Source organism: Lactuca saligna, chromosome 8 (genome assembly GCF_052625555.1).
Source record: "Lactuca saligna cultivar CGN05327 chromosome 8, ASM5262555v1, whole genome shotgun sequence".
In the NCBI taxonomy this organism is placed as follows: Eukaryota; Viridiplantae; Streptophyta; class Magnoliopsida; order Asterales; family Asteraceae; genus Lactuca; species Lactuca saligna.
Genome location: NC_136424.1, coordinates 53,646,691 through 53,673,487, shown reverse-complemented (window position 1 = coordinate 53,673,487; position 26,797 = coordinate 53,646,691). Strand labels below are relative to the sequence as shown.

Sequence of the window (26,797 nt, the reverse complement as noted above, 5' to 3'; positions counted from 1 at the left end):
AGTCTGAGTTTTTTTGTTCATATTTTTCCATTGAATTTGTTGAACCGTTCAAAAAACATCCTTATGACCTACAATAGTACGTTTAACTGGTTTTCGGTGTATTTGACAGCTCCGATAATGCTTCGGTCATCTTCTCCGGTGAGACTCCGGTGTTCATGATTTTTCCGGCCACCTGCTACCACATGTTCATCCGATATCAGATTTTTTGCGTTTTGGGTTCTTGAGTTTGAAAATCGAACACCTACTACAACATGTTCATCAAATATAAGATGAACACAAACCAACGAGAGAAGTGGATCCAAGCCGCCTTTATCTCCATTTTAAGTCATTCTTCATCTGTAATTTTTTTTTTAAAAAGTTGTTTCTTCAAATATCAGATGAATACAAAATAAGATTTGATGAACACATAAACTCAAGAACCCCAGACCAGATGAACTCACACATACACGATCTTCAACACACAAATAAAACCATACTTATTGCTTTGTGTGTCTTTTCCAAAAATACATAAAGATCAAAAATCGAACTCAAGAACAACCCTTAGTCGAGTTAGGGTTTTCAAACCCAAAGATTGATTTCCAAGAACAAAGAAGAATCGATTTTGTGTGTTTTGGGTTCCTTGAAGATGAAAACACTCACATGTGGAGGTTTTTCCAAAATCGAGCTTAAAGGTCCGATGAGTTCTTGAAGGTCTGACGAACTTGAAGATGAACTCAAGTTAAGGTTTTCAAACCTAGAAATCGATATGGGTTTGTGTTTGATTTTTGAAGATCTAGGTTCGTGTTCTGATCTAACACACACCTACACAAATATGAAGAAACTCTTAAGAATACAATGAACAACTGATGAACGAGTTAAAGATCTCAAGAACATGATGAACAGAAGAAGATGAAGATAAAGAATGAATAATTTATTTATAGATTTGAGTGTTCTTGAGTTTGAACATAAGAAGATGAAGATGAGGAATTACAAATTTATTTCTAGGTTTAAGTATTCTTGAGTGTGAACAGACGAATATGAAGATGAATAATTGATTGATGGATTTGAGTTCTTGAGTTTGAAAACCGAACACCCATATGGGTTTATGTTTGAAATTTGTTCAGATCTAAGAAAGACATAGAAGGAGAGAATAGACTCGAGTTCTTGAGTTCGCCAGAAAAACCATGAATGCAGGAGAAGATAATTAGAATCTCGCCGGAGCTGTCAATTACGTCGGAAATCGGCTAAACCTCCGATAGCGGGTCATAATGATGTTTTTTAAACAGTTCAACAAATTCAATGGGAAAATGAAGATAAAAACTAAATTTGTACAACTCAAAAAATAGATTACATTTTTAAATCTTTATCCAAAATAAAAGAAAGTGTTAACTCGTCACAACCAACTTTGGTGAAGGAATAAGGGTCCAACTAATCAATTGAGGTGTGACGAACTCGATCTAAATAGGATGTATTTTAATACAACTAGTTGATAGGCATAATTACTTAAAATATATGAGTATATATATTGCATTTTCATGTCACTTTTAGCTATGCAATATCATAAGTCATTATCCATACCAACTTCTTGCGAAAGCAAATACTTTATTTTTTCAACTTAAAATGTCCCAAGACAAGTTCATCATTTACATATGTGTTTGTCACTAATATTCATTATTGCTACTTAAATATGTTAGCTTTTTATTAAAAAAATCATGCATATCAGCCTCAACTTTACAACTTTTAGCTGACTTTATAAAAACTAAGATACATGCTAAAAGTTTGCTTTTACGTGTTCATTAAATTAAGCTATTGCATTTGTTTATGTTACGAAAAGATTTATGCATGAAGAAAACTTATACACATTTTTAATATTAAAACGTTCTGATTTTCACGTATGAATACGCAAGGACAACCCATACATTGAAACTATATATATATATATATATATATATATATATATATATATATATATATATATATATATATATATATATATATATATATATATATATATATATATATATATATATATATATATATATATATATATATATATATATATATATATATATATATATATATATATATATTTATGTGATAGTTATAAGTTGGATACGTATGCAGTTGATAAAGTTGGAAATAGAAAAAAATATTAGTAGATTTCACGAAAGTAGAACATAAGAACGAAGTTTGAATCACATACTTCTTCTAGCTAGCCCCTATAGTACAACGATTCGTGAACTAGATATTGCAATTATGAAAGAGAAAATAAGAAAGAAGTTTGAACCACATACTCCTTCTATCACTGTCACCTCTGCCAACACCACCACAAACTGACATAAGACATATATTTACAATCATTTATGATTAGACATATATGTATAAAAATGTATAATTATATATGATTTTACCTTTATGTCATACAATCATTTATTATTAGGCATACCCCGCTGCTGTCGATACGCTGGAACATTCAAACGGCAAATGAAAAATATTTGACTGAGGTTGAATTTCAAAATCTTTAATTTTTTTGAATCTTAAGTGAGTCATTCCATATATATATATATATATATATATATATATATATATATATATATATATATATATATATATATATATATATATATATATATATATATATATATGTTCAGGTTCATTTGAAACCATTCTAATTTTGTGAGACCGTGAGACCAAATCTAAAAATAATATTAAAAATGGAAAAATTCAAAAATTCTTTTTTTAAATATTATTTTCAGAACTTGAATTAACTAAAAAAATTAAAAAAATCTTGTTTTTTTTTAAATACATGAAATATTCTAAATAGAATATTACACTGACATATTCTAAAAAATAATTTTAAAATGCCAAATAAATGGAAAAATCTAAAAATTCTTTTTTTTAAATATTATTTTCGGAACTTGAATTAACTAAAAAAAAATAAAAAATAAAATCCTATTTTTTTTTAAATACGTGAAATATTCTAAATAGAATATTACACTGTACATATTCTAAAAATAATTTAAAATGCAAAATAAATGGAAAAAAGTCAAAAAAATTCTTTTTTTAAATATTATTTTCGGAACTTGAATTAACTAAAAAAAATTTTAAAAAAATAAAAAATAATAAAAAAATGCGTCTCACGGTCTCACAAAATTAAGCCGTCTCACGTGAACCTAACCATATATATATATATATATATATATATATATATATATATATATATATATATATATATATATATATATATATATATATATATATATATATATATATATATATATGAAAAAGTTCAACATGGAACAATTTTAAACCATAGAACCAAGAAACCATTATTTTTTCAACTTTTACATTTTATTATTTATCAAAAAACATTATAAAAATATAGAAATTCATAATATTTTATCTTCTTTCCATTAATATCAGATATGATTTTTTTTATCTGTTCAGATTAACATTGTAAACTATATTATAAATCATTAATTTTATATAAATTCACTATATTAATTTGAAAAAATTCATAGTATGAATCTATACAGATTTTACAGTGTAAATCTGCACAGATTTCACAGAGTGAATCTAAACAAATCAATTTTTTTTATTAAATTTGGTATCATTGGATAAATGATAAAGGATAAATATTTATATTTTTAGTTTTTATTATGAAAATTTTGTTCTAAAATTTAAGGAAAATTGGATCTAATAGAAATCCAAGAAAATGTTAGAGTTGGGCTAAATGTAAAGCATTTGTCCCATCCCCATAAAGTATTGGCATGTTCCCTCTCTTTGCGGATTAGCTTTGGACCTGCTCAATTAACTCTTTGGGCCAATTTTCTGGTTTTGAAAATTAAGAATTTTATCTGATATGAATGAACAGATTTATTATTATTATTATTATTATTATTATTATTATTATTATTATTATTTTTTATCCACGTTAAAATTTAAACGTCATAAATATTTTTACCAATTTTTTTTATTAATTTTATAATAATCTTATAAGCTGTTACACATACTAAGAAAGACATACACTGTTTACTTTTTTTTTTTTTTTTAATTTTTTTTTAATTTTATCAAAATACTCTTACATATTCTAAATCTTCTATGACCAATAAAATTTCTTAATATTAATTTTCTTAATTAACCATTTAAACTCATATTATGTTTGTTTAGAAACATGTCTTACAATATAACTTGGATCATTGATTAAGATTTTATTTAAAGTTGTTTTATTTATTAATTCATCTATATAACTTTTTCAGAAAATGATATATATATATATATATATATATATATATATATATATATATATATATATATATATATATATATATATATATATATATATATAATACACTTTTTAAAGATTTTTTGTGTTTTCTAACTGTGGATCAATTCGGTTTGAAGTTTAAGGTTCATAATTGTTTGATTCATCATAGATTAAGAATCATATTTTATTATTTCTCCATGTTATTTGTTGATGAAAAACAAAGTCTTGAAAGGATTTCTAAAAATAAATGTACATGGATTGACCAAAACCTTTGAATTTGCAATAGTAAGATATGTAACCAACATTTGTTTGACATATTGCCTTCTAATATTATGTCCCTCAAAACCAACAATTAGTACATGTTCAATTCATCAGTACATTACTTATATGTCATGAATCTTATTGCCTAGAACATGATTACCTTGTCTTGAGATAAAAATTGAATTTGCTTTTGGTTAATTATTGTTTGTCTTTATTGCAGGTTGAGAAAACACTATTTTTTGATTGTTAAAGTTGATAGCATAATCATTTATAAGTCTTTGAGATGAAAAAAAAGTTCATGAGTGAGCAGGACATCCTTTATAATTACTATAGGACATATAGTTACACAACAAAAAAGAAAGTTTATTATTCAAAACAACAAATCCTTTTTAGCAGTCATTCTTGAACCATAAGTTTTAGATCATAATATATATCATATTCTTTTGAAATATATCATTTTCAATAAAATCAAAGTCTTTTGGAAAGAACTTTTTTACTTGGACCATACAATTTGAATCATACCGTCATATCATTTTGAATAATGAGATTTTGAATCATAATATATTTTGAATTATTATGTATTTAAATCATACTCTTTTGGGTTATAATATATTTTGAATCATAACATATTAAATCATATTATTCATGATTATTTATGATGAGCATAAAATAATATGATCTAAACATTTTCGAATTATTTATGATGGAAAATTTATAGAAGATGTATTATTTATGATCTAACCATCACGAAAAGACTAATCCCTCCGAGTTTATGACTTCCTCGCTACGCGTACGGGTCATATGTTTCTAGTAGTACGAGTTCATACTACTTTCCACACATATCCGTATTTGGTTCAATGGATCATCACAAACTACAAAACAACCCCAACAACTAGGATATGAATACATCCTATTCTCACTCTCCCAATAGTGGCTAATCATCCCTCGACTCGTCTGCTACACCTCCCCACTCACTCATGAGACCTCCACCAACCATGTAGTCGCTCGCGCATGCTAATCATACATAACGTTGGTTCCATAGACAATAGAATACTTGATTCTACCCTAAGTCCGTAACCAAACAAGGAACAAGAATAAGGCTAAATCAAACTTTATCAAGCTATAGATGATGGGTTTTGAGCACTCTAACAACCTTAAGGTGCACATATAACCCTAGATGCTTTGGATCTAAGTTTTTCTAATTATACATGCAATTTGTTTCCAAAGCATTCATCCTAACTAGCATACAAAACATAGGTAATTAAACAACAAAAAACTAGTTAGATTACTTACCTCTTGTTGTAGCTTGCTAACTTGAACCTTTAAGAGTCTAGCACCCCAAATGTGATGCCTCAAATGCTTCACAAAACACCACCAACAATGGAGGACTTGAGAGAAATGACTATCTATCACAAAATCGGCTATGACTCTTCTAAAGAACACATGGAGCCGATTATAGAGGCTAAGAGGCTTCATTTATAGTGTGGCAAAACTAGGGTTACATCCATGCAAACCTTAATGCACATGACTATCCATGGACTATCATATTGGTTTAACCCAATCCTAAATAACTATTGGCCCACATTATAAGAATAACTGATTTACTAAATCAGTCCCCATATATTTAATTAATCTCTTTTGATCACTAAATTAATTCTTGATCAATACTAATTAGATAATATAATTTCATATTAATATTAGAACTTATAATATATTAATTAATCATTAATAACCTCTTCTCAAAAGTCCATCCTATCAGATTGTTCCGGTGAAATGCGACCCAAATGGACCATGCTATTTTTGGGTCAAGTACATACCAAATATAGTTATGGACTTAAACACCTTATCCAACAGTCTCCCACTTGGATAAGTCTAATAACTATAGTTGCAAGTACGAGTTCAGGAAACGACTAGCAATCATAGCTCTTAAAAGCCTATGTCAAACTCTGACATGCCATTTAGATAAGGGATCATAGAATCCTATGTTCTCCGATGAAGTTCTTTAGCCATATCGCCTCCTTTGCCGCTTTGCTTGCTACTATGTACTCTGATTCACACGTTGAATCAACTACAGTCTCCTGCTTGGAACTTTTCCAAGTGATTGCTCCTCTATTTAGGGTAAATATCCAGCCCGAATGAGAGCGGAAATTATCTATGTCGGTCTGAAAGCTGGCGTCACTATACTCCTCCACTCTCAAGTCATCACTCCCACCGAGGGTAAGGACACAATCCTTAGTCCTCCGTATGTACTTGAGAATGTTCTTTACCGTAGTCCAGTGAGCCTTATTAGGATTCCCTTGATATCTGCTGACCATGCTCAAAGCAAAGGTCACATCAAGGCGAGTACAAGTCATAACATACATGATCGAGCCAACAGTGGAAGCATATGATATTCGACTCATCTCAGCTATCTCAGCCTCTGTACTCGGACACTGAGTCTTACTCAGTTTTGTATTACTTTGGATCGGTAAGTCACCTTTCTTGGAATCCATCATGTTGAACCTTTTCAACACCTTTTCCAAGTAGGTACTTTGACTAAGTCCAATTAGTCTCTTACTCCTGTCTCTCAAGATCCTTATCCCAAGAATATAGGCAACTTCTCTAAGGTTCTTCATAGAGAAACACATCCCAAGCCAGGACTTAACCTCCTGCAAGGCTGGGATGTTATTTCCTATGAGAAGTATGTCATCCACATACAACACCAGAAAGCTAACTATACTCCCACTAGCTTTGACATATACACAAGACTCATCCTCGCTTCTCGAAAATCCAAACTCTTTGACTTTCTCACCGAAACAAAGATTCAATCTGCGAGCTGCTTGTTTTAATCCATAAATGGATTTCTCAGGCTTACACACTCTATTAGGGTACTTTGCATTGACAAAACCATATGGTTGAATCATGTAAACATCCTTAGCCAACTTTCCATTAAGGAAAGCGGTTTTGACATCCATTTGCCATATTTCAGAATCATGAAATGCAGCTATGGCTAGCATAACCCTAATAGAATTAATCTTTGCTACTGGCGAGAAGGTCTCATCATAGTCAACTCCCAGAGTTTGAGTAAAGCCCTTCGTAACTAGTAATGCCTTATATGTGATGGGTTTTATACAGACAATCCTCTGTGTACATGCAACCCTAGCATTGGATCTATGTTTTCACTATTAGATATACAACATTATGAACACATAATAAAACCTTAAAGATGATTTCTATTTTCGAAATTAACCAAGAAGGTTAGATTACATACCTCTTGTTGTTATATTGTAATAACAACTTGAATCTTCAAACCCTAAGTCTTGAAAGCAAGCACCACAAGTGTAGTGCCTAATGGCTCACAAACACCAAGAGCAATTGGAGAGGCTATAGAGAAAGAAGGAGAGGTATAAAATTCATCCCTAAGAAGCCTTGGAAAGGTATGGATGAAATCATGAGCCAAAGGGGTGTTTATATAGGTGTAGAGATAGGGTTTCAGTCCTTATCCTTATCTAGTTGCTTGCCCACCAAGCAAACCATAAGATAAGCCTTGAATCCTTATTATGGACGAATTCTAAGGCCTTATCACCTTAAATTCGTCCAAACTATCCTTAGGATAATCCTTACCCTATTTTGTAACTATCACATAATTACAATTCAGCCCCTTTAGTTTAATTAACTACATTTGATCACAAAATTAATTCTTATTTAATTCTTGACCAATATTAATTAAACAAATATGATTTCTCCTTTAATATATTATTCTTATAACATATTAATAAATCATAATAACCTCTTTCTCTATTATTTCTCCAGTCAAGTTGTTTTGGTGAAGGCAACCCAAAAGGACCATGCACAATCTCGTCAAGTATTTACCAAATATGGTTACTGTCTTAGACACTAATCCAACAGTCTCCCACTTGGATAAGTCTAGTAACTACAAATGTAAGTACACCTCGATTTGCAATCGTAGCTCTCAAAGATGCTGTCAAACTCTGATCTTATTAGTAACCTGTCCTTCAGATAAGGGATCATATATTCCTCCATTCTAGATATCATATAGACACGAGACATGGATTGAAATTATTCTCTCAGTCTATTTGTTGTTTCTCGATTTCCGATTTACGATGACCAACTAATTGAACAAATCAAATTAGCCCTAGCCCGGCCGAGCATTTACGTTTGTCATCACTAAATCATCGAGGGGCCCACATATATCGCTTTTATCCCACTTTGAGTAAAAGGAACGGATAAACTTTGACTCAATGTTTGCTTGCACTCACTCACCAAATCACACACAACAATAAGTTTTATAACACTGAGTTACTGGTGCGTTTACTTATTATCAATGTGCAACCGATTTGCAAGATACAACTCACACATCTCGGTTTCAAGAATATAAGATGTTATCGTCTCACCAATCACTCGTGATACAATTCATGGAGTGATCCAAGTGAGCGTGGGTTTAATCCAATGCTCAAATAAGCACTCATGAACGTTGCAGCAAACATTTACTTATGTCTAATACTCTTTTAGACAATCCACACACCAATTCACGACAGTCTTCATTCATATCTACTTCCAACATGTGAACGATTGTGGCCCGTTCGAATAATTTGACTGTTCTAAACCAATTAAATTATTCAGGAAGTCAAAACATGCAAAGTGAAACACAAGAATAATACTAATCCCATATGGCCTCAAACCTTTGAGCATAAATAAAACACCTTTTATTTATCACCATATTGATTACTCATTATTTGTCGTTTCGGGTAATCAACTTCTTACTTGAAATATTACACTTGTCCCATCCTCCTAGCATGCACACAATGTTTACCTATGGTTCTTTCTTTGTGAAATAGATCAAATTGAACACATTTCCAATCATTCTCATTTCACAACTCCAAATTCTTTTCCAGAAGTGAAAGAATATCAGATTCTTTCTACTTATAGAATATGATAGATTTTAACATTTTATGCAATGATCCTTTCGTAGTGTCACTGCACCAAAGTCACAAAGACTATTGCCAATGATATTACAAAGTCCTCTATCGGAGATTATTACAAGACAATTCATTAGATATGATGTCTCTCACTCAAATTACATTCCTTTGAGCATCCTTTTGCATAAATGTTTCTAATCTAGACATAGATTTTCAATATTCAATTCCCAATATGGACACGTTTCCATATTTTCCATATGACAACTTATTCTTAATAGAATCTTATCTATTCATAATAATGTCGATATGGTCCATCCAATATGGAAACATTTCCATATTTTCCATATGACAACTCATTCTTAAGAGAATCTTTTCTATTCATACTAATGTCGATATGGTCCATCCAATACCATGCTTCCAACTACTCACAAGCAACCAATCCTCATCGAACTTTGGATTGTCCTTTGATAGTTGTTTAATTATTTTAGTCAAAACCGATTCTAGTCCCTTTTCCCTCTAAATGCGCTAGACATTTGGAAAATTTTAGAATGGTCAAATATTAAAGCATTTGCAATCGACACTATACCTGAAGCATATGGGACACGATGCATAATGTTTTATTTGCTATGTTCTCAAAATCCGAATTGTGAAGAGGAATGCCGTAATCATAATCGAAATTTTAAGAACACACTATTTACATTTGACTAAATTTATTAACATTTCTCAACCTAAGCCTTTAGATTTGAAATGAAGCATAATATTCTCTCCCTTAATTATAGCAAAACCACTTTACAACCCTTACGACTTTGCAAGGTATAACTCTTGTTTTCTATAATTAATATTGCCAACTTGCAATACGTGCCTTAATAATCATACAATCATAACATTTATGCTCCCACTATCATGATGATTATTATAAAACATAACACTTATGCTCCCACTAGCTTTGACATGTATTCAGAAACAACTTAACTTTCAAAAAAACAATACTTATTGAATTTCTTAAGTTCATGTATCTAATACTTAGTGCTTTGATAATCTTTTATCAATGCTTCTTGAACTTATACACCTTTGCCTTAGATAGTTCATATGTGTGTCTAAACAATTAAGACTAATTGCCAAACCTCACAATTCAAATCATGGAAAGGGATACCGTAACCATAATCGGATTCGAGAATGCAATTTTACAATCACTATCTTCTTAAAATCTTTCTTAGTGAAAGCATTTTCTCACAATCACTTTCATGAAGGAGGAAATCTTATGACACTTAGATTTAAACGGTGTATGTGTTCCTATCCATGTGAATTTGTTAAAACCAAGGTTTACGACAAATTCAAACTCATATGGACCGAACTTTCTTAATCTTGATTTCTTGCCTTACGGTAGCACGGCTGCCCACCATGTCTTCCAAGTAGTTAAACAACTCACCTTTTCCTATCAATGTACTTTCCATTGATCAAGTTCCTTGCCTTTTATGTATTCAAATGAGAACTCATAGGACTCACATGCATAATTAACTCAATTGGAACAGCACAGAATCAAAATAATGTCAACACGATAGGTTGTTAACCTCAACTCGTGTGCTAGTGATGGTCGATAAGGTTTATTTGATTTGTTCTTGAAACCTTTCAAGACCATTAAGACTCCCACTGACTCCTTGACATATAAGATTCTCTTGTCAATAAACATTTCTTGACAAAAAAAATATTCAAGAGTTAGTGTAGTTTTTATCAAAACATTTCATAAATTGGTCCTAGTTGGTCTTTGTCTTATCCAAGATATCACAACTTTTCACATTTGATGAATGTTATAAACCTTTTAATACTTGTCACTCATTATCACAATCTTAACTCTAAGACTTGTTTTGGAACGAAGTATGATTGACTTCTTCATTTAACCATTTCTTCAATTCTTGATTCTTCTTCTTAAACATACAATTGTACTAAGACTCACTTAGAGGATCATTTGAGATATGGTTCTTAATCATTATGACCTATCATAAAACATAAAAAGTACTCTCCCTTCTTCTAAGAATGGAGAACCTTTTATCTTTCTGCCTACTTGATTCTTCTTATTCATTCTGCTATTGATTTAAACATTTTTAATCAATTCCGAATTACACTTAATCTTATCATATTTAATAAACCTTTAGTAAATCATGATGAATATCTTTGTTACTCTTATGGTGGACTTGATCAACACACAACTTTGTGTGCTCGATCTCCTAGTCCTTCACTTGACACTTCGTCAACGAATTAGTCTAATTTCCAAATATGAAATTTCTCATTCATCATGCAACCAAGTTGCGTGATTCCAAATTTCTATCCAATTGAAATTTGGGCGATGAGAAACTCTCCCTATTTGGTAAATTCTCGACATTTCCATAAATAAGAATCATATCCATTCATTGTAGAAATATGTAAACATCAATTTTCATAACGATTTCATTGCAAGGAAATAAACAAATAAATAAATAAGTCAAACAAAATTTATTTTATTTATAAAAGCAGCGGAAAATATTTGTCCTTACAATGCAAAATCCATTGAAAACTATGTAGTCGAATATTCCTAACAATTCTATCATAAATATATAAGCTCCAAATCTAATCCTCAAGTCCATGCGATCGAGATCCATTTCTTTGTGATTAGACTCATCTTTCTCTTTCATCAAGCTTCCTTTCTTTTCAAATGCAATTTTATCACATCATGTATTAAGAATCAACGAATAGGAACTTAATGGAGTTAGATAGTGGATTTTTTACCTGAAGCACAGCCATACTCTTTGACTCTCCCATCTTTGGAATCTTCAGGCTCTTGGGCAGACTTCTATCCAACGCCCTTTCTCAAACGCAAGTCGCTTCTCTTAGAATGTCCTCGGAAGCATGGTCGGTTGACTTTCCCAAAAAATACACTCTATTGCTTCACCAAATCATTTCTGATTTAGCAGCAATGAGCATGTAAGTTAGGTCAATGAGGTTATCGTCATGATCCATCATATAATACTTTCTTTTGAACTCATTATATGATTCAGGGAGTGACTGCGGAACCTAGTTCACAGCCAACTCATCGGGAAATGACACACCCAACATAATCAACCTATCGATGTATGATTTCATTCCTAGAATGTGGGCACACACGGATTTACCATCTTCATGTTTCATTTCCAATAGGGCCTTAGTGATATTGAACCTTTCAATTCTTTGATCTTGTGGGTTAGGGAGAACAATTGGAGGAGGTGGAGGAAGTGAAGCATGATTTCTTGTTACTCGATCGAATCGTGGAATACCATCTTCATGTGGAATGCTTGTTCCACGGGATTTGGGAAGACCATAGTTGTCGAACTTTGACATCTACAAAACGGGAGAAACAAATTCAAGTTAGTTGATTGATTGAGTCCTTAGTAAATCACCCAAATGAAATACTAAGGCTAGGACCCAACACAATATTCCACAACTCATGAGATGGATGCCGTAACCCTAATTGCAGAATATTTGAAGGTAAGTGAATGACGATTCACTAATTTCCATCACGAAAAATGAAAAAGAAATTTAAGTTTTAAATCTATGAAAACTCTTAGATCCTTTGAGATTCATTGAACTTTCAATGGCATGTTTAAATATCGATATGGCCCTCTTGTTTGTGACTGGGATGTCGAGGATCATAAAGCGGGTGTGAATAACCATGCAAACTTACATGGTGCCCTCACATGTTACAATCACCTATTCGATGTGCAGGTAAACCACACACGCTCCACCGAACTATGACAAACATTGAGTCACCCTTTGCAACCTTTGCTTAGAACCATTTAGTGTGCCAGTAAACCACACACGCTCCACTAACGTCTTCGCAAGCGCACAAAGTGTAATTTCATGGAATTGCATCAATTTACTTTTGCCTAAGTAACTAAGATTGAGAATTTGTAAAACATTTAGTTACTTTTGTACTTAATTATACTTATAATGGAAAGTTTTGTCCTATCCTACCCGTTCGGCTAACGACCCTCCACTAGTCAAGAGTGCGGTGGGTAAGAGTGGATACCCATTCAATTGCCATTTTATAGGCAATTTCCTTAAACACCCCTTATAGATCAGCTTCGTGAATGAGGCCTACTAATGGTAAGACTGACTTTTACTCATACATATATATAATGTTAGACTTTTAATGTTATATATAGTATAGGGTGTATTTTACACTTTTAAAATGTTAGGTGGTCAAATATAACAATTATACTTTTAATTGTAAACCAAAACTTTTATGGATTTAGTAAACTTCTTTTAATTATACACCTTAATTAATTAATAAAACCAAAAGGGTGTGATTTGAACTTTTCAAAACAATACTAGGGTTTTAGAATTTAACATTCCTAAATTAAACTTTTAATCAACTTTTAAATTCCAAAACTTGAGGGCAAGTTTTGAAACATTTCAAAACATTAGGGTTTAGAATTTAAATATGCATCAAAATTAAACTTTTAATCAAAATTTAAATTCCAAAACCTGAGGGCAAGTTTTGAAACTTTTCAAAACAATTTAGTTTTAATTTCTCTTACAAAAAATTTCGAGTTTATGACATGTAAATTAAAATTTTAAATATTAAAACTCTTGATTTAATAATTATCTTGAATTAGACTATTAATTTAATTATTAAATCATAAGGGATTATCTAAATCATGAGGATAATTACCATTTATACATTTAAGATATCCTAATCCCTTAATTATCTCTCTAGATTTCGAAATTATGGTTAGGATAATGCAAAATCTACAATTACCATATATAACAATTAGAGGATAATTACAAGATATGAGATAATCCAAATCCCTAAAATTTAGGATCTTATCTTGGGGAGGAGGCTAATTTCGAAAATCAAGGGATTAAGACAAACCCTAGATTTCGAAATTTAAGAGTTTAAGGAAAGGATTTGATGATATTATTCAAACTCTTGCAAATTAGGGTTTGCAAACCCTAATATCGAAAAAACTTAGCCTCCTAGGGTTTATTGGCAATAAACCCTAATATGTCAAGTTCATACAATTGAATAAACTAATTGAAAACCAGTTAACCAAAGTCTCTGATACCACTGATGGGTTTTATACAGACAATCCTATGTGTACATGCAACCCTAGCATTGGATCTATGTTTTCACTATTAGATATACAAGATTATGAACACATAATAAAACCCTAAAGATGATTGCTATTTTCGAAATTAACCAAGAAGGTTAGATTACATACCTCTTGTTGTTATATTGTAATAACAACTTGAATCTTCAAACCCTATCTTGAAAGCAAGCACCACAAGTGTAGTGCCTCTAATGGCTCACAAACACCAAGAGCAATTGGAGAGGTTATAGAGAAAGAAGGAGAGGTATAAAATTCGTCCCTAAGAAGCCTTGGGAAGGTATGGACGAAATCATGAGCCAAAGGGGTGTTTATATAGGTGTAGAGATAAGGTTTCAGTCCTTATCCTTATCTAGTTGCTTGCCCACCAAACAAACCATAAGATAAGCCTTGAATCCTTATCATGGACGAATTCTAAGGCCTTATCACGTTAAATTTGTCCAAACTATCCTTAGGATAATCCTTACCCTATTTTGTAACTATCACATAATTACAATTCAACCCCTTTAGTTTAATTAACTACATTTGATCACAAAATTAATTCTTAATTAATTATTGACCAATATTAATTAAACAAATATGATTTCTCCTTTAATATATTATTCTTATAACATATTAATAAATCATAATAACCTCTTTCTCTATTATTTCTCCAGTCAAGTTGCTTTGGTGAAGGCAACCCAAAAGGACCATGCACAATCGGGTCAAGTATTTACCAAATATGGTTACTTGATTAGACACTAATCCAAAAATATGTGTGTACCTTCCCATCCATGTTAGACTGCTTCTTGAAGATCCATTTGCACCCGACTGTCTTACGACCCGGTACATTGTTAACCAAGTTCCAAACTTGATTGTCAACATGGACTGAATCTCGCTATCCATCGCTTCTTTCCATTTAGTAGACTCGGGGCCTATCATGGCTTCCTTGTAGTTGTTAGTTTCATCCAACTTTACCAGTGTGCTATCACTGATAAATTTATCACCTTCCGCAGTAATATAGAAACCATAAAACTCAGGTGGAACTCTAACTCTACTGGAACGCCTCAGAGGTACGGAGTCGTCAACCGGCTCAACAGGAGTTTCATCCTCAGGTTGATCGCTAGTGTTTGAGGTTCCTTCACCACTTGAATCTTGAAGCTCTTCAAGGTAAATTTTCCTCCCACTGTCCCCTTAGAATATGAGCTCTCTCTCATTAAAAACTCCTCTCCTCCTAACAAAGACAACATTATCACTCGGTCTGTAGAAGTGATATCCAAACGACTTCTGCGGGTAACCGACAATGCTCACTGTGAGGTTCAAGCTTATCATGAGTCTCACGTCCCACGAAAGCATTGCAACCCAAACCTTGATGTATGTTAACGAGGGAACTTTCCTTGTCCACATCTTGTGAGGTGTTTTGGCAACCTTCTTAGTTGGGACTTGGGCGACAGTCTCTAAGGAGAACCCCCAGAATGAGATAGGTAATGAAGCTCGACTCATCATGGAACGAACCATGTCCAACAAGGTTCGATTGTGCCTCTTATCCACACCATTAAGTTGCAGTGTCTTAGGTGGCGTCAATTGTGAAACAGTTCCACATTATTTAAGATAGTCAAGGAACTCGATACTAAGATATTCACCACCCCCGTCGGATCAGAGCATCTTTATCTTCCTGACCAGCTGATTCTCCACTTCTTGTTTAAACTCTTTGAACTTTTCAAAGGTTTCTGACTTATTCTTGATTAAACAGATATAGCCATATTTGATGTAATCATCAGTAAAAGTCATATAGAAGCGGTTAGCATCCCTTGTGGCGGTTCTGAAAGTTCCACACACATTTGTGTGTATGAGATCCAACAAACCCTCACCACTCTCACAAGTACCGGTGGAGGGTGACTTGATCATCTTTCCAAGTAAACAAGATTCGCAAGTGTCATCCAACTTTAAGTCGAACGACTCCAAGACTCCAGCCTTTGGAGTTGGGCTACACGCTTCTTTTTGACATGTCCAAGACGACAATGCCGCAAGGATGCCTTATCTAAACTATTGGAAGAACCAATATGCAACACATTATTTTCTAAGTTGTCTACAACCATCATAGTTTCATATACACCATTACAAGGCAATGCTTTAAAATAAAATACACCGTTATAAAAAGCATTAATAGTACCAATTTCATTATCAAATGCAAAACTAAAACCTTGTTTGTACAAACCATGAAAGGAAATAATATTCCTCACCATTTCAGACGAATAGCAACAATTATTCAGAGGTGTCTTCCATGCTAGAGTCTGACTCAAAGAGACCTAAATCTAACGATTGCATCGTGCGATGGAAGGTCATTAGAGTGTTACCATTCAATTTGTTATGATAGCCGAAGTAAAGACCTTACCATAGACCGAGTTCATATGAGAAGGACTAGGAGTTTCTAATGAGGATTGAGTGGAGATGCGAAAATTAGGACCAAAGGAGAATGAAGAACAGATGCAAGTTTGAGCATTGCCAACAGTAAAGAAGTCAAGATATTCACTTGAAAATACATAAGAGTTACAAATATTACATAGGATGGAAGCGTGACGTGCGGAGTCATTGTATAGGCTCTATTCGCTGATGATTCCGAGATGTAATCATCCTAATGAGGAGACAATTGTAATGCCCATAGATTCGGGCTAGACAATTAAGATATAATAAGCGATAAAAATGAAATTTTGATAGAAGATTATTTATGATAAATAATCTTAACCAAAGTTACAGTATATGTTACAAGGATTCTGTACATACAAATAACTTCGAAATCCAACTGCATATAAAGAAGTTATGCTTCTTCGAAATTTCATGATTAAACGACACAACTATGTGTGTCGTAAAAAGTGAATTTTTGATACATTACTTATTAGCCTAAGTAGTCTAAACGAAATTCATAGTAATTGTAAAACCAAGGGTATGCATATAGAGAACGTCCAAATCTGACTTTGTATGAGAAAATTATGATTTTTTGAAGTTTAAGCGCAACAGTGTGAACGTAGAAATCAAAGTTGAAATCTATTGATTGTTAGCCGAAACAATCTAAATGAAAATTGAAAATCTTGTGAATATTAACTTGTCAATATAAAGAAACAAAGAAGTTCGTACGAAGGATTTATTAATTTTGCACAGATTTTAACAATCTAAACTGATCTAAATATGAATTTTAGTTAGAGTAAAAATTAGATGTTGAGACATTAATGAAAGTTGTAGAGATCGTCGAGAGGATTTTGGGGATATAAATAACGTTTTAAAGAGGAGCTTGTATGTGAAAGTTATGACCATCTAAAGACTTGTGAGAAAATACCTATGATGGTGACGTGGTAGCACCAGAGTGCGTCACGTAGCACGGTCGGGTGTTCGGCTCCTCAATAAGACATGTTGATGTGGCACCACGAGATTTGGACACGTTGCACCACGAAATAGTGACACATGACATTGTTCTAGAAGAATGACGTGGACGAAGGAGAGGCTGACACGTGGCACGATATATTTGGAGATACCTCACCCTTGAGGCATGACGTGCCCTTTGTCTAGGCTCGGCACACCCCCATGGACATTATATATATATATATATATATATATATCTTCCAAATTTAATCTTTTTTCCTCAAAAATTCAATACAAAATCTCTCAAAACCTCTCCCACCTTTGAGGCCGATTTTCTCCCAAATTGAACATGTTAGTAGAAACTTTGGAGCTTTAGGAGCCCGACGGAAAAAGTGTTCAGGTCAGACTTCTGTCTGTGCCGATTTTCGATAAAATTCTTGTAAGTTAAGTTCAACTTATTTTGTTTCAAGTGTTAACTTATATTTATGTTCATAGTCATTATTATGAATCTATAAGTAAGATTTATAACTGATTCTAAGTTATTATAATGATTGATCTACTTATATGAATGATATCTAGGTTGGATTTAATGAGGTGTTTGAAGTGGTATTTCTAAACAATGTACTATGTATACCAAACAGACCCTACCCCTAATAGAACCCTACCTGGTTGTTCCTTAATAGATCTTGCTGTAAACATTAGGATTAGAGAGGAATCTAGACTGTCATTATTTGCCAAGACTATAAGGCTAAGACTTCGTGACATTTATACCAAGGTCACATCAAAGGAAAAGTCGAAGTCCTAGGCGAAACGCTGTCAAACTCACTAGTCATCCACTTTTAACAAGTGGGTGCATAGTTACTTTCAAACTTACACAAAGATAAAAGTATTCTAATTGCTTAAGTGCTATGTGTGATTTTTAACTGTGTTTAATATATTTGTACAACATGATTGACTAAACTATATATATGTTATCATACTTCAAATTTGATTAGGTGGCGAAGGGATGTATGAAATAATAGATGACATGTTGTGATAGGTTAGTAAAGTGCTATAAAAAATAGTAAATGATAGGCGAAGATGAGTTAGTAAAGGGTTGTGCGAAATAACAAGTTGTGACCTGCTATGCTTTGCAAAGTACTATCGTACTTATTTGCTCACCCAAAATACTATTGTACTGTTGTGCCTAGTTATCTAGGAAAATATTAGTTAGTAAAATGTTGTGGGAAATAATGAGCTATGACCCTCGTACTGTTGTGCTTGCCCAAAGTACTATCGTACTACTGTGCCTAGATGTTTAACGAAGAATAAATGAGATTCGATGTTAATATCCTTTAGAAAATATCTATCGAGATCATTATTTAAAGATTAGGAAGTGAGGATAACGGGAATGAGTAACTGGATTATTTGTTTTTTTGGAAAAATATATAATTAAAGATTATAATATTATGAGTTGAAAACTCTATGTATTCACAAGGTTTCCCAACCTTACCCGCTCAATTTCTTTGTATTACAGGTATCGACACAAATGTATTTGATTTTTGGAAATGATGAGAGATTCGATGAAACATAGGCCATTAGATGTTGGAAGGCTAATAATGATTACGTTTATGCTTATGTTTCTTATATCAGTTGTGACATCCTATATTTTGATGATCAATAAAAAATATTCCTACGAAATTGCTTTTAGGGGAAAATTCCACTATACGAAGAATACTTTATTTTTTAAAATAAGCATAAACAAAAAAAGTATTTTTCTATAGTGAAAATAGAGATGTCACATTTTTCAATAGAAAAAATAGAAGAAATTATCTGATGTTGCTGCTAGAAGCTTGTGGGTGTTTTCAATCATGATTTCATTGCTAACAAAGGGTAACGATGGTGAAATTCCAAGTATTTAGGACCATAGGTTATTAAAACTAAGAGATCATTCAGATATGATGAATTCTTAATATCGTCTGGGACTTGTTTGGGAAATGGTAACCTGGTTTTTTATTAATACATATGAACCAAAGTTTAGCCCTTAAAATTAGAGGTGTAGAGTTCAACTTTGTCCTTGATCAAAGGATATGACGGGGTTGTGCTATGTTGTGGAGATATTAATGACGTGGGATTACCTTCTAAGAGATCCGAGTCTTAGTTTTAAGGCACTCATTACATTTATTGAATCTAATTGGTGAGAAGATATGTATTTGGGAGATAGAAATTATACATGGAAAAATAGAGATGGTAGTAAAATGAGTAAGTTAAACATGTACTTCGGTTAATTTTTTATTAACGGAGTGTTGGGATAATACGGAACAAGTGGTGATCCTAAAAAATTATCCTATCATAACCCTATCTTCTAAGGGATTCGAATACTAATTTTGGCCATTTCCCATTCAAGTTGTTTAATTCTTAGTTGGGTATGGATAATTTTGATAACCTAGTGATGGACTTCTGGTCTATTAAGTTCTCTTTGCAAGTTTTTAATAAGTTGATTTCTATTAAAAACAATCTTCAACGTCTTAAAGATTTTATTGGGGAATTCGAAATAGGGTTATAGAAAATCTAGATCACAAATAGGAATCATGTAAACATTTTTCTTATTTGATATTTCGACCCTATATGTCTTGGGTATCACGCAATCCAAACTGAGATAATTCCTGAAGCAACAATTTTGATTTTAGACACAAAATCAGAATCAATTTTGAAGAGATGAAAAAGAAGAAGTGTCCGTTGTTTTTCTCTGTATTTCAATCTATATGCTGTTTCCCTAACTTATCCAAACAACGAATAAATGAAAAACGGTTTTACTCTTTTAAAGAATGACAATGTAGTCCTTGTATTGTTCTTAAAAAAAATAATTTCGGGGCGCTGCCCCGAGCCTCGACTTGACACAGCATATTAGGGTTCAGTACTAATAATGTTTAGTAAATACAAGTGTGCACTCCCATACCTCCTAACTTGTATTATAATAAAAAACATTATTTTTGAAACACTTGTTAAGTCCATACACTAAAATATTCTTGAAACACTTGTATTATAACAAAAAACATTATTCTTAAAACACGTGTTAAATCCATACACTAAAATATATTTAGTGATAAAATCACCAACATATTTTTAATCATAAAATGATAAAATGCTTCAACGAAAACAACAATAAAGAAGGTGACAAGCAGGAGAAGTTGAATTCCAAGGTTAACGAGATATTGATAACCCGCTGAGTTCCCAAACTATTTCTTAGGGTTTTGATAAGCTATCTTATAGAAAAAAACAAATTCTTGGCAACCCTTAATTGACAAGTTTCATAAAATCTTGTCTAAGTGGAAAGCTAAGAAGATATCCAGTGGTGCTCGACTTTGATTTAAAAAAATATATGCTTGGAAGTATCGGCACTTCTTGGCTCTCATTGTTCAAAGCACCCAAAGGAGTGTTGGTTAAAATGGAGGATATTTGAATTGGTGCGAACATAGACATTATCAACATTTTGTGGGTTAAGTAAGACACAATTTTTGGTAGCAAAGATAGATGATCGATTAACGTTGGGAGCTTGTTTATTTAAATACAAAATTGGAAATAGTGTGGAAACTTCCTTCTGTTCTGAGAAGTTGTGCATCTCAAGAAAATAGCAAAGTAGCAAGGCTATTAGTAACGATGTATGGAGCTGGTTGTCTGGTTTTAAAGAACAATAAAAATGGGGTAAAAAAGAATGGAATCAAATAGACAAAATTAAATATTTATGATAAGATGTAGACATAGATAAACTCTTGTTCCTTATGTCTTTGGGTGGGGTCGTTAATGATGCTCCTAAACCCTTCTATTATTAGAAATCGTGTTATATGCAACATTTCTGGAAATGTTGCATTTGAGTTATGCGGTGTTTTTTTTCGTATTTAGTTTCCTTGATGCAATTTTTGTTACTTTCTGTTGCCTGATCTTTTTTTTTTTTTTTTTTTTTTTTGTACAAACTCTGAAAATATTATTTAATATGCATGGAGTATTATATGATATTAAAAAGTTCTTATTAGTTAGGAAAATTTCTTTATTCTTATGAGTTTTAGCATTGTTAAGTTTCTTGTGAAGCTGTTATATAAAGCCCTTTTGATGCATCATTTATCTCGATCTTTTCTCTATTCTTCTCCTCTTATCGGTAACGTTTTTATCTTGTACCCCTTCTAGTTAAGTTTTAGTAATAAAAGTGTGTGGTTTGTAAGTTTCTTATTTCCACTTTATATCAGTGGTTGTTGTGGTTAATTAGTTGTTTATTGTGGTTGATTATTTTATAGCATGTGGTATCAAATCGTTCAAATATCCAATCATATCTACATGTTTGTTCGGCTTTCTTGGCTGATTATTCTCCAATTTATAGTTGTGATTTCTTACTATTGAAGACACATTATCTTTTAAGTTTTAACTATCCATTTTATTCAAATTTTCGGTATAAATATGTAAATCGGTTTCATTTATTAGATAAACTTTATCTTTTAAATTTTAAATCGGTTTCATTTATTTAATGTGATATTTAAATGTGATGTGGCTATTATATGGATGTTACATGCCATCCGCTTGGTAGTAAAATTTATAAAAAATTATATAAATTAATATGTTAAAAACAATGTACGCTTTTTTTTGTTTTCTAAACAAAAATTAATTTAGAATTTTTTTTTCTATGTATTTTTCTTATGTTATTTGGTGCTATAACTCTATTACCTCTCTTTCTCTATCATCTATCAATTCCATCTATCATTTACATACACATACTATATATTACCTTTCTTATTCAAACATCTATGGTCCATAAATTCCATTCCATAAAGTAGCAAGTCCCTTGCCATTAAATCCCATCCAACCAAAACAATCCCAACATATTTTCTTACCCTTTTCTATTCCCTACGTGAGGTCCACAATGCACAAGAAACCAAACATTCATGACACACCAAACTCCACTAAGAAAAATAAAAAAGAACATGATAAACATGATCAAACAGAAAGATACTTCTCATATGGTTGTGATTGGCTCAAATAACAAAACACATTTTAATGCAATAGAAACACAACTTCTAATATGCATAACGTAAAGATTAAAGATTCACTAAAGGTTAAAAATACTTCTCATGGTGTGATTAAAGATTCACTAAAGAAAAAGAGTATGAATGCAACTCAAGAAAAAAAGAAACCATTGAAATTGACACTTGATATGGGGAACAAAAGAGACCCCTTTATTTCATTACAAATTCATCGCTACAGCTTTTATTCAACTGGGAAATCAAATTCGAATTATCAAAACAGAGAAAAGTGAAACAAATCAAATTCTGAAATTGTAAATCAAATTGGGGAAGATAATTCCCTACATTGCTTAATCAAGAATTCAATGAGAAGAAACTTTGAAACTGTGTGATTTATTGAACCACGATTTCCAGCTGCCGGAGTTCTTCCTCGTTATTCCCACCGCCGCCGGCTTTCCAACGCCACCCTCCTCCACCGCCTGAGGCTTCTTGCACAGCATGAAGTTTCTAACTCCAAACGATCCAATAGTCTTCAATGGACTCAAAGCTAAAATCAAATTATCAGAAACAAATCAGTTGGATCTACAAAACAAAATTGAAACATCATATATGATAAATTGACAATACCTTCGGTTCCCGCGATTGGACAATATAGAACGAAATCATGGATATTGGAACCGAGTATTGGGAGACGACCTTCGCGAGCATAAGATTTAAGAGCGGTGTCCATGACGGAAGCAACAAGCTCCTCCTCGTTAACCACAAAACGGATCGGTCCAGCGCTTCCGATAACAGTAATGCTAATCAGAAGCCGGTTTCCGCCGCCTCTCCCGGCCTGATTCTTCTTTTGCTTATACATCAACATCTTTTCTTCGAATCAAAACACAAAACAAAATCGCTTTCCTTCTAAACAGAACGATTACGAAACAATTAAGCAAATTGAATCTAATAAAACAAAACAAAAAACAAAGGTGAGACGACGGTGTCTGTGGGTGTAACGATTACGAATTCAGGGATCAACTCCGACGCAGCGGTGGTACCAGCCTTCCTTGCAAGATCCGAAGGAGAAAGCGGTGGAAAGAGCAGAGATCCCCCTCGAGGAAAGGGGGGAGATCATCAACCGATTACAGAAGATTTCCACCATTCACAATTGGGAATTCTGAGGGAAGAATCGGGGATAACGAAGAAACAAGAAAGTAAAGAATTAGGGTTGGGATCTAGCTGATTGATTGATTGCGAGTTGTGATATATTGAGATAGGGTTACAGGATCGTTATCATATAAAGGTGAAAGAAGGATGAAAAATCTGCCCACCCTTTCGAATGCACGTTTGCCAAATCTCTTATTTTTCTGATTTTCAGTTATTGCGTCAATCTTGGGGATGGGTATGTTTGTCATTTTACATCCTAAATAGTATCTCGTGTCACATGGAGATATTCCATGTATATTTTGTATGTTTTTATTTTTATTTTTCTTCCTAATAAATATTTTTATAGAAAATTATGCAAAAATAGTATGATATTCTTTGATCTTAGTCTATAAAGTTTCAAAGTTACATGTTAGTCTTTTCAAGCTAGTTTTGTTGTGTATCACTTCATTGTCTTAAGTCATTGTTCAATTGCCCTTTTACCTAGGATTTTAGATTTTCTATAAATACTTATCATTGATTTAGGATTAAAATTTAAAATTAGGTGGATACAACTCATATTCCTCTTCAATTTAAAACTAAGCCTATCGGATTTTTAACATAATCAATTTAATTGACATAGACAACGAAACATTAGTTAACCCTAAATACCAATCCTCGGTTAATTGTTTTGGAGACTTATAATCAATTTAACTTACATAGCTATAATATCTATTTTTAACCCTAAATCCCAATCATCGCTTAATTATTTTGGAATTATTGCTAGTTAACAATACCAACGTCCAAGCAAAGGCAATATTATAATTTTATTATACATTAGGTTATAGTTTGTGGAAACCACGGTTGATATTTATAATTAAAATTTTAAAATAAAACTTCATAATTATTAATAAATTGTTTTAAATAAAAAATACTAATTAGAATATTCAATTTTTTATGTATATAAATGTTAAGCTCCGTCCTGCTGTTCTTACAACGTTGTATCTAAGAGTAAAAATGGGATTTGGATTGAACTGGAGTTTTCATAGAATTAGGGATAATCTCACTTTCGAGAGGTGAGTGCTCTCCAAGTTGCCTAAGCAATTACAAATTTTCTCCCCCCCAAACGGAAAACAAAACTCCCTATAAATACTGGAAAGAAAAGACAAAAAGGACAAATAGCAGCCATGAAAAGACAGAGAACATTCCACTCCCACTAAGGATGTCTCCCACGAAATAGCTGCAGCAAAAAGAGCTCCTAAGACCAAATTACCCTTGGTCTGTCCCCTGCATTTCACTGGACTGGACCAGCCTTACTGGGCTGCCACCCATGGGCTTCTTCTTCTTCTTACGAGTGTAAACTTGACGGATTGGGGCCTATCAACACCGGCGGCCCAAACTTCAACCTTGTCCTCAAGGTTAAAACCTGGAAACTGCAAATTCACCTTGGAGTAATCTTCCCATGTCGCTTCCATTTCGGTTAGCCCTTCCCACTTAATTAAGACTTCTTTGTCTTCAGCCCCCCCATTCTTCTTGTATCGAACCCCTCGCAACTCTTCTGGTTGAGTCACCAGCTCTAAGTCCTCGTTGAGCTGAGGTGGAATTTCCCTAGCTTGTGTTGGAGCTCCTATAGCAGCCTTGAGTTGTGAAACATGAAACGTTGGATGAATACTAGTGGTGGGGGGTAATTCGAGTTTATAAGCGACTTTCCCAATTTTTTGCTGAATCCGAAAAGGTCCGTAGTAACGGGGCGACAGCTTTTCCGACCTCCTACGAGCCAAACTTAGTTGCCTGTATGGCCGTAGCTTCAAGTAAACCCATTCATCAACCTTATATTCCACGTCCTTTCTTTTCCTGTTAGCTTGAACTTGCATTCTCTGCTGGGCCCGGATGAGATTCATCTTGAGGTCATCAAGGGCGATGTCACGATCTTCCAGCAGCTGGTCGAGAGCATCCATTGGCGTTTGCTGACCTTCATATCTGATCAGGGGTGGCGGCTCTCGTCCATAGAGGGCTTTGAAAGGTGTAGTACCGGTAGCCGAATGGTATGAGCTGTTGTACCAGTACTCGGCCCATGACAACCATTTGGCCCATTGCTTTGGTCTTCCCGAGCAAAAGCAACGAAGATAGGTCTCGAGGCAACGATTCACCACTTCAGATTGGCCATCCGATTGAGGGTGATAGGCCGTGCTGCGTTTCAAATCTACCCCATGTAGTTTAAAGAGCTCCCTCCAGAATTGGCTTAGGAATATTTTGTCCCTGTCGCTAATGATGGACAAGGGCATTCCGTGTAATTTTACCACCTCCGTCATGAATTTGCCTGCGACAGTTGCTGCTGAAAAGGGGTGTTTCAGAGGTATGAAGTGACTATACTTGCTAAGGCGATCCACTACGACCCATATGGTATCCCACCCACCTGACTTGGGTAGCCCCTCCACGAAATCCATAGTTATTTCGTCCCAAACTTGCTCCGGAATTGGGATGGGTTGCAGCAACCCAGCAGGGGATGAAGTGAGGGCTTTATGTTGCTGGCAAATGGTGCACCGTTGGACAAACTCAGATATAGATTCACGCATACCAACCCAATATACTTCTGCTGCTGCCCGCTGGAAGGTCTTCTTGATTCCCGAGTGACCTCCGATAGGAGAGTCATGAAACGTCGAGATAATGTCCGGAATCAGTGGGGAGGAGGCGGGAATCACCAGCCGTCCCTTATATAACAAATTCCCACAAAAAACTCCAAAGCCTTTGTGGGTTTGGGGGTTGGCTTCCAAGTCTTGTTTTACCTTTTGCACAAAA

The 26,797-nt window shown here is 33.3% G+C and overlaps 1 protein-coding gene across 1 annotated transcript; it reads right to left on the bottom strand.

Moving 5' to 3' along the window:
* Positions 1-23,052: 23,052 nt before the first annotated feature.
* On the bottom strand, positions 23,053-24,124 carry LOC145013268 (uncharacterized). The gene is made up of 2 exons (XM_078972076.1): positions 23,501-24,124; positions 23,053-23,420 (listed from the first exon to the last, which is right to left on the bottom strand). Exons 1-2 carry the CDS (start codon positions 23,736-23,738, stop codon positions 23,236-23,238), a joined length of 423 nt encoding a protein of 140 aa, XP_078828202.1. The 5' UTR covers positions 23,739-24,124; the 3' UTR covers positions 23,053-23,235.
* Between the last annotated feature and the right edge of the window lie 2,673 nt (positions 24,125-26,797).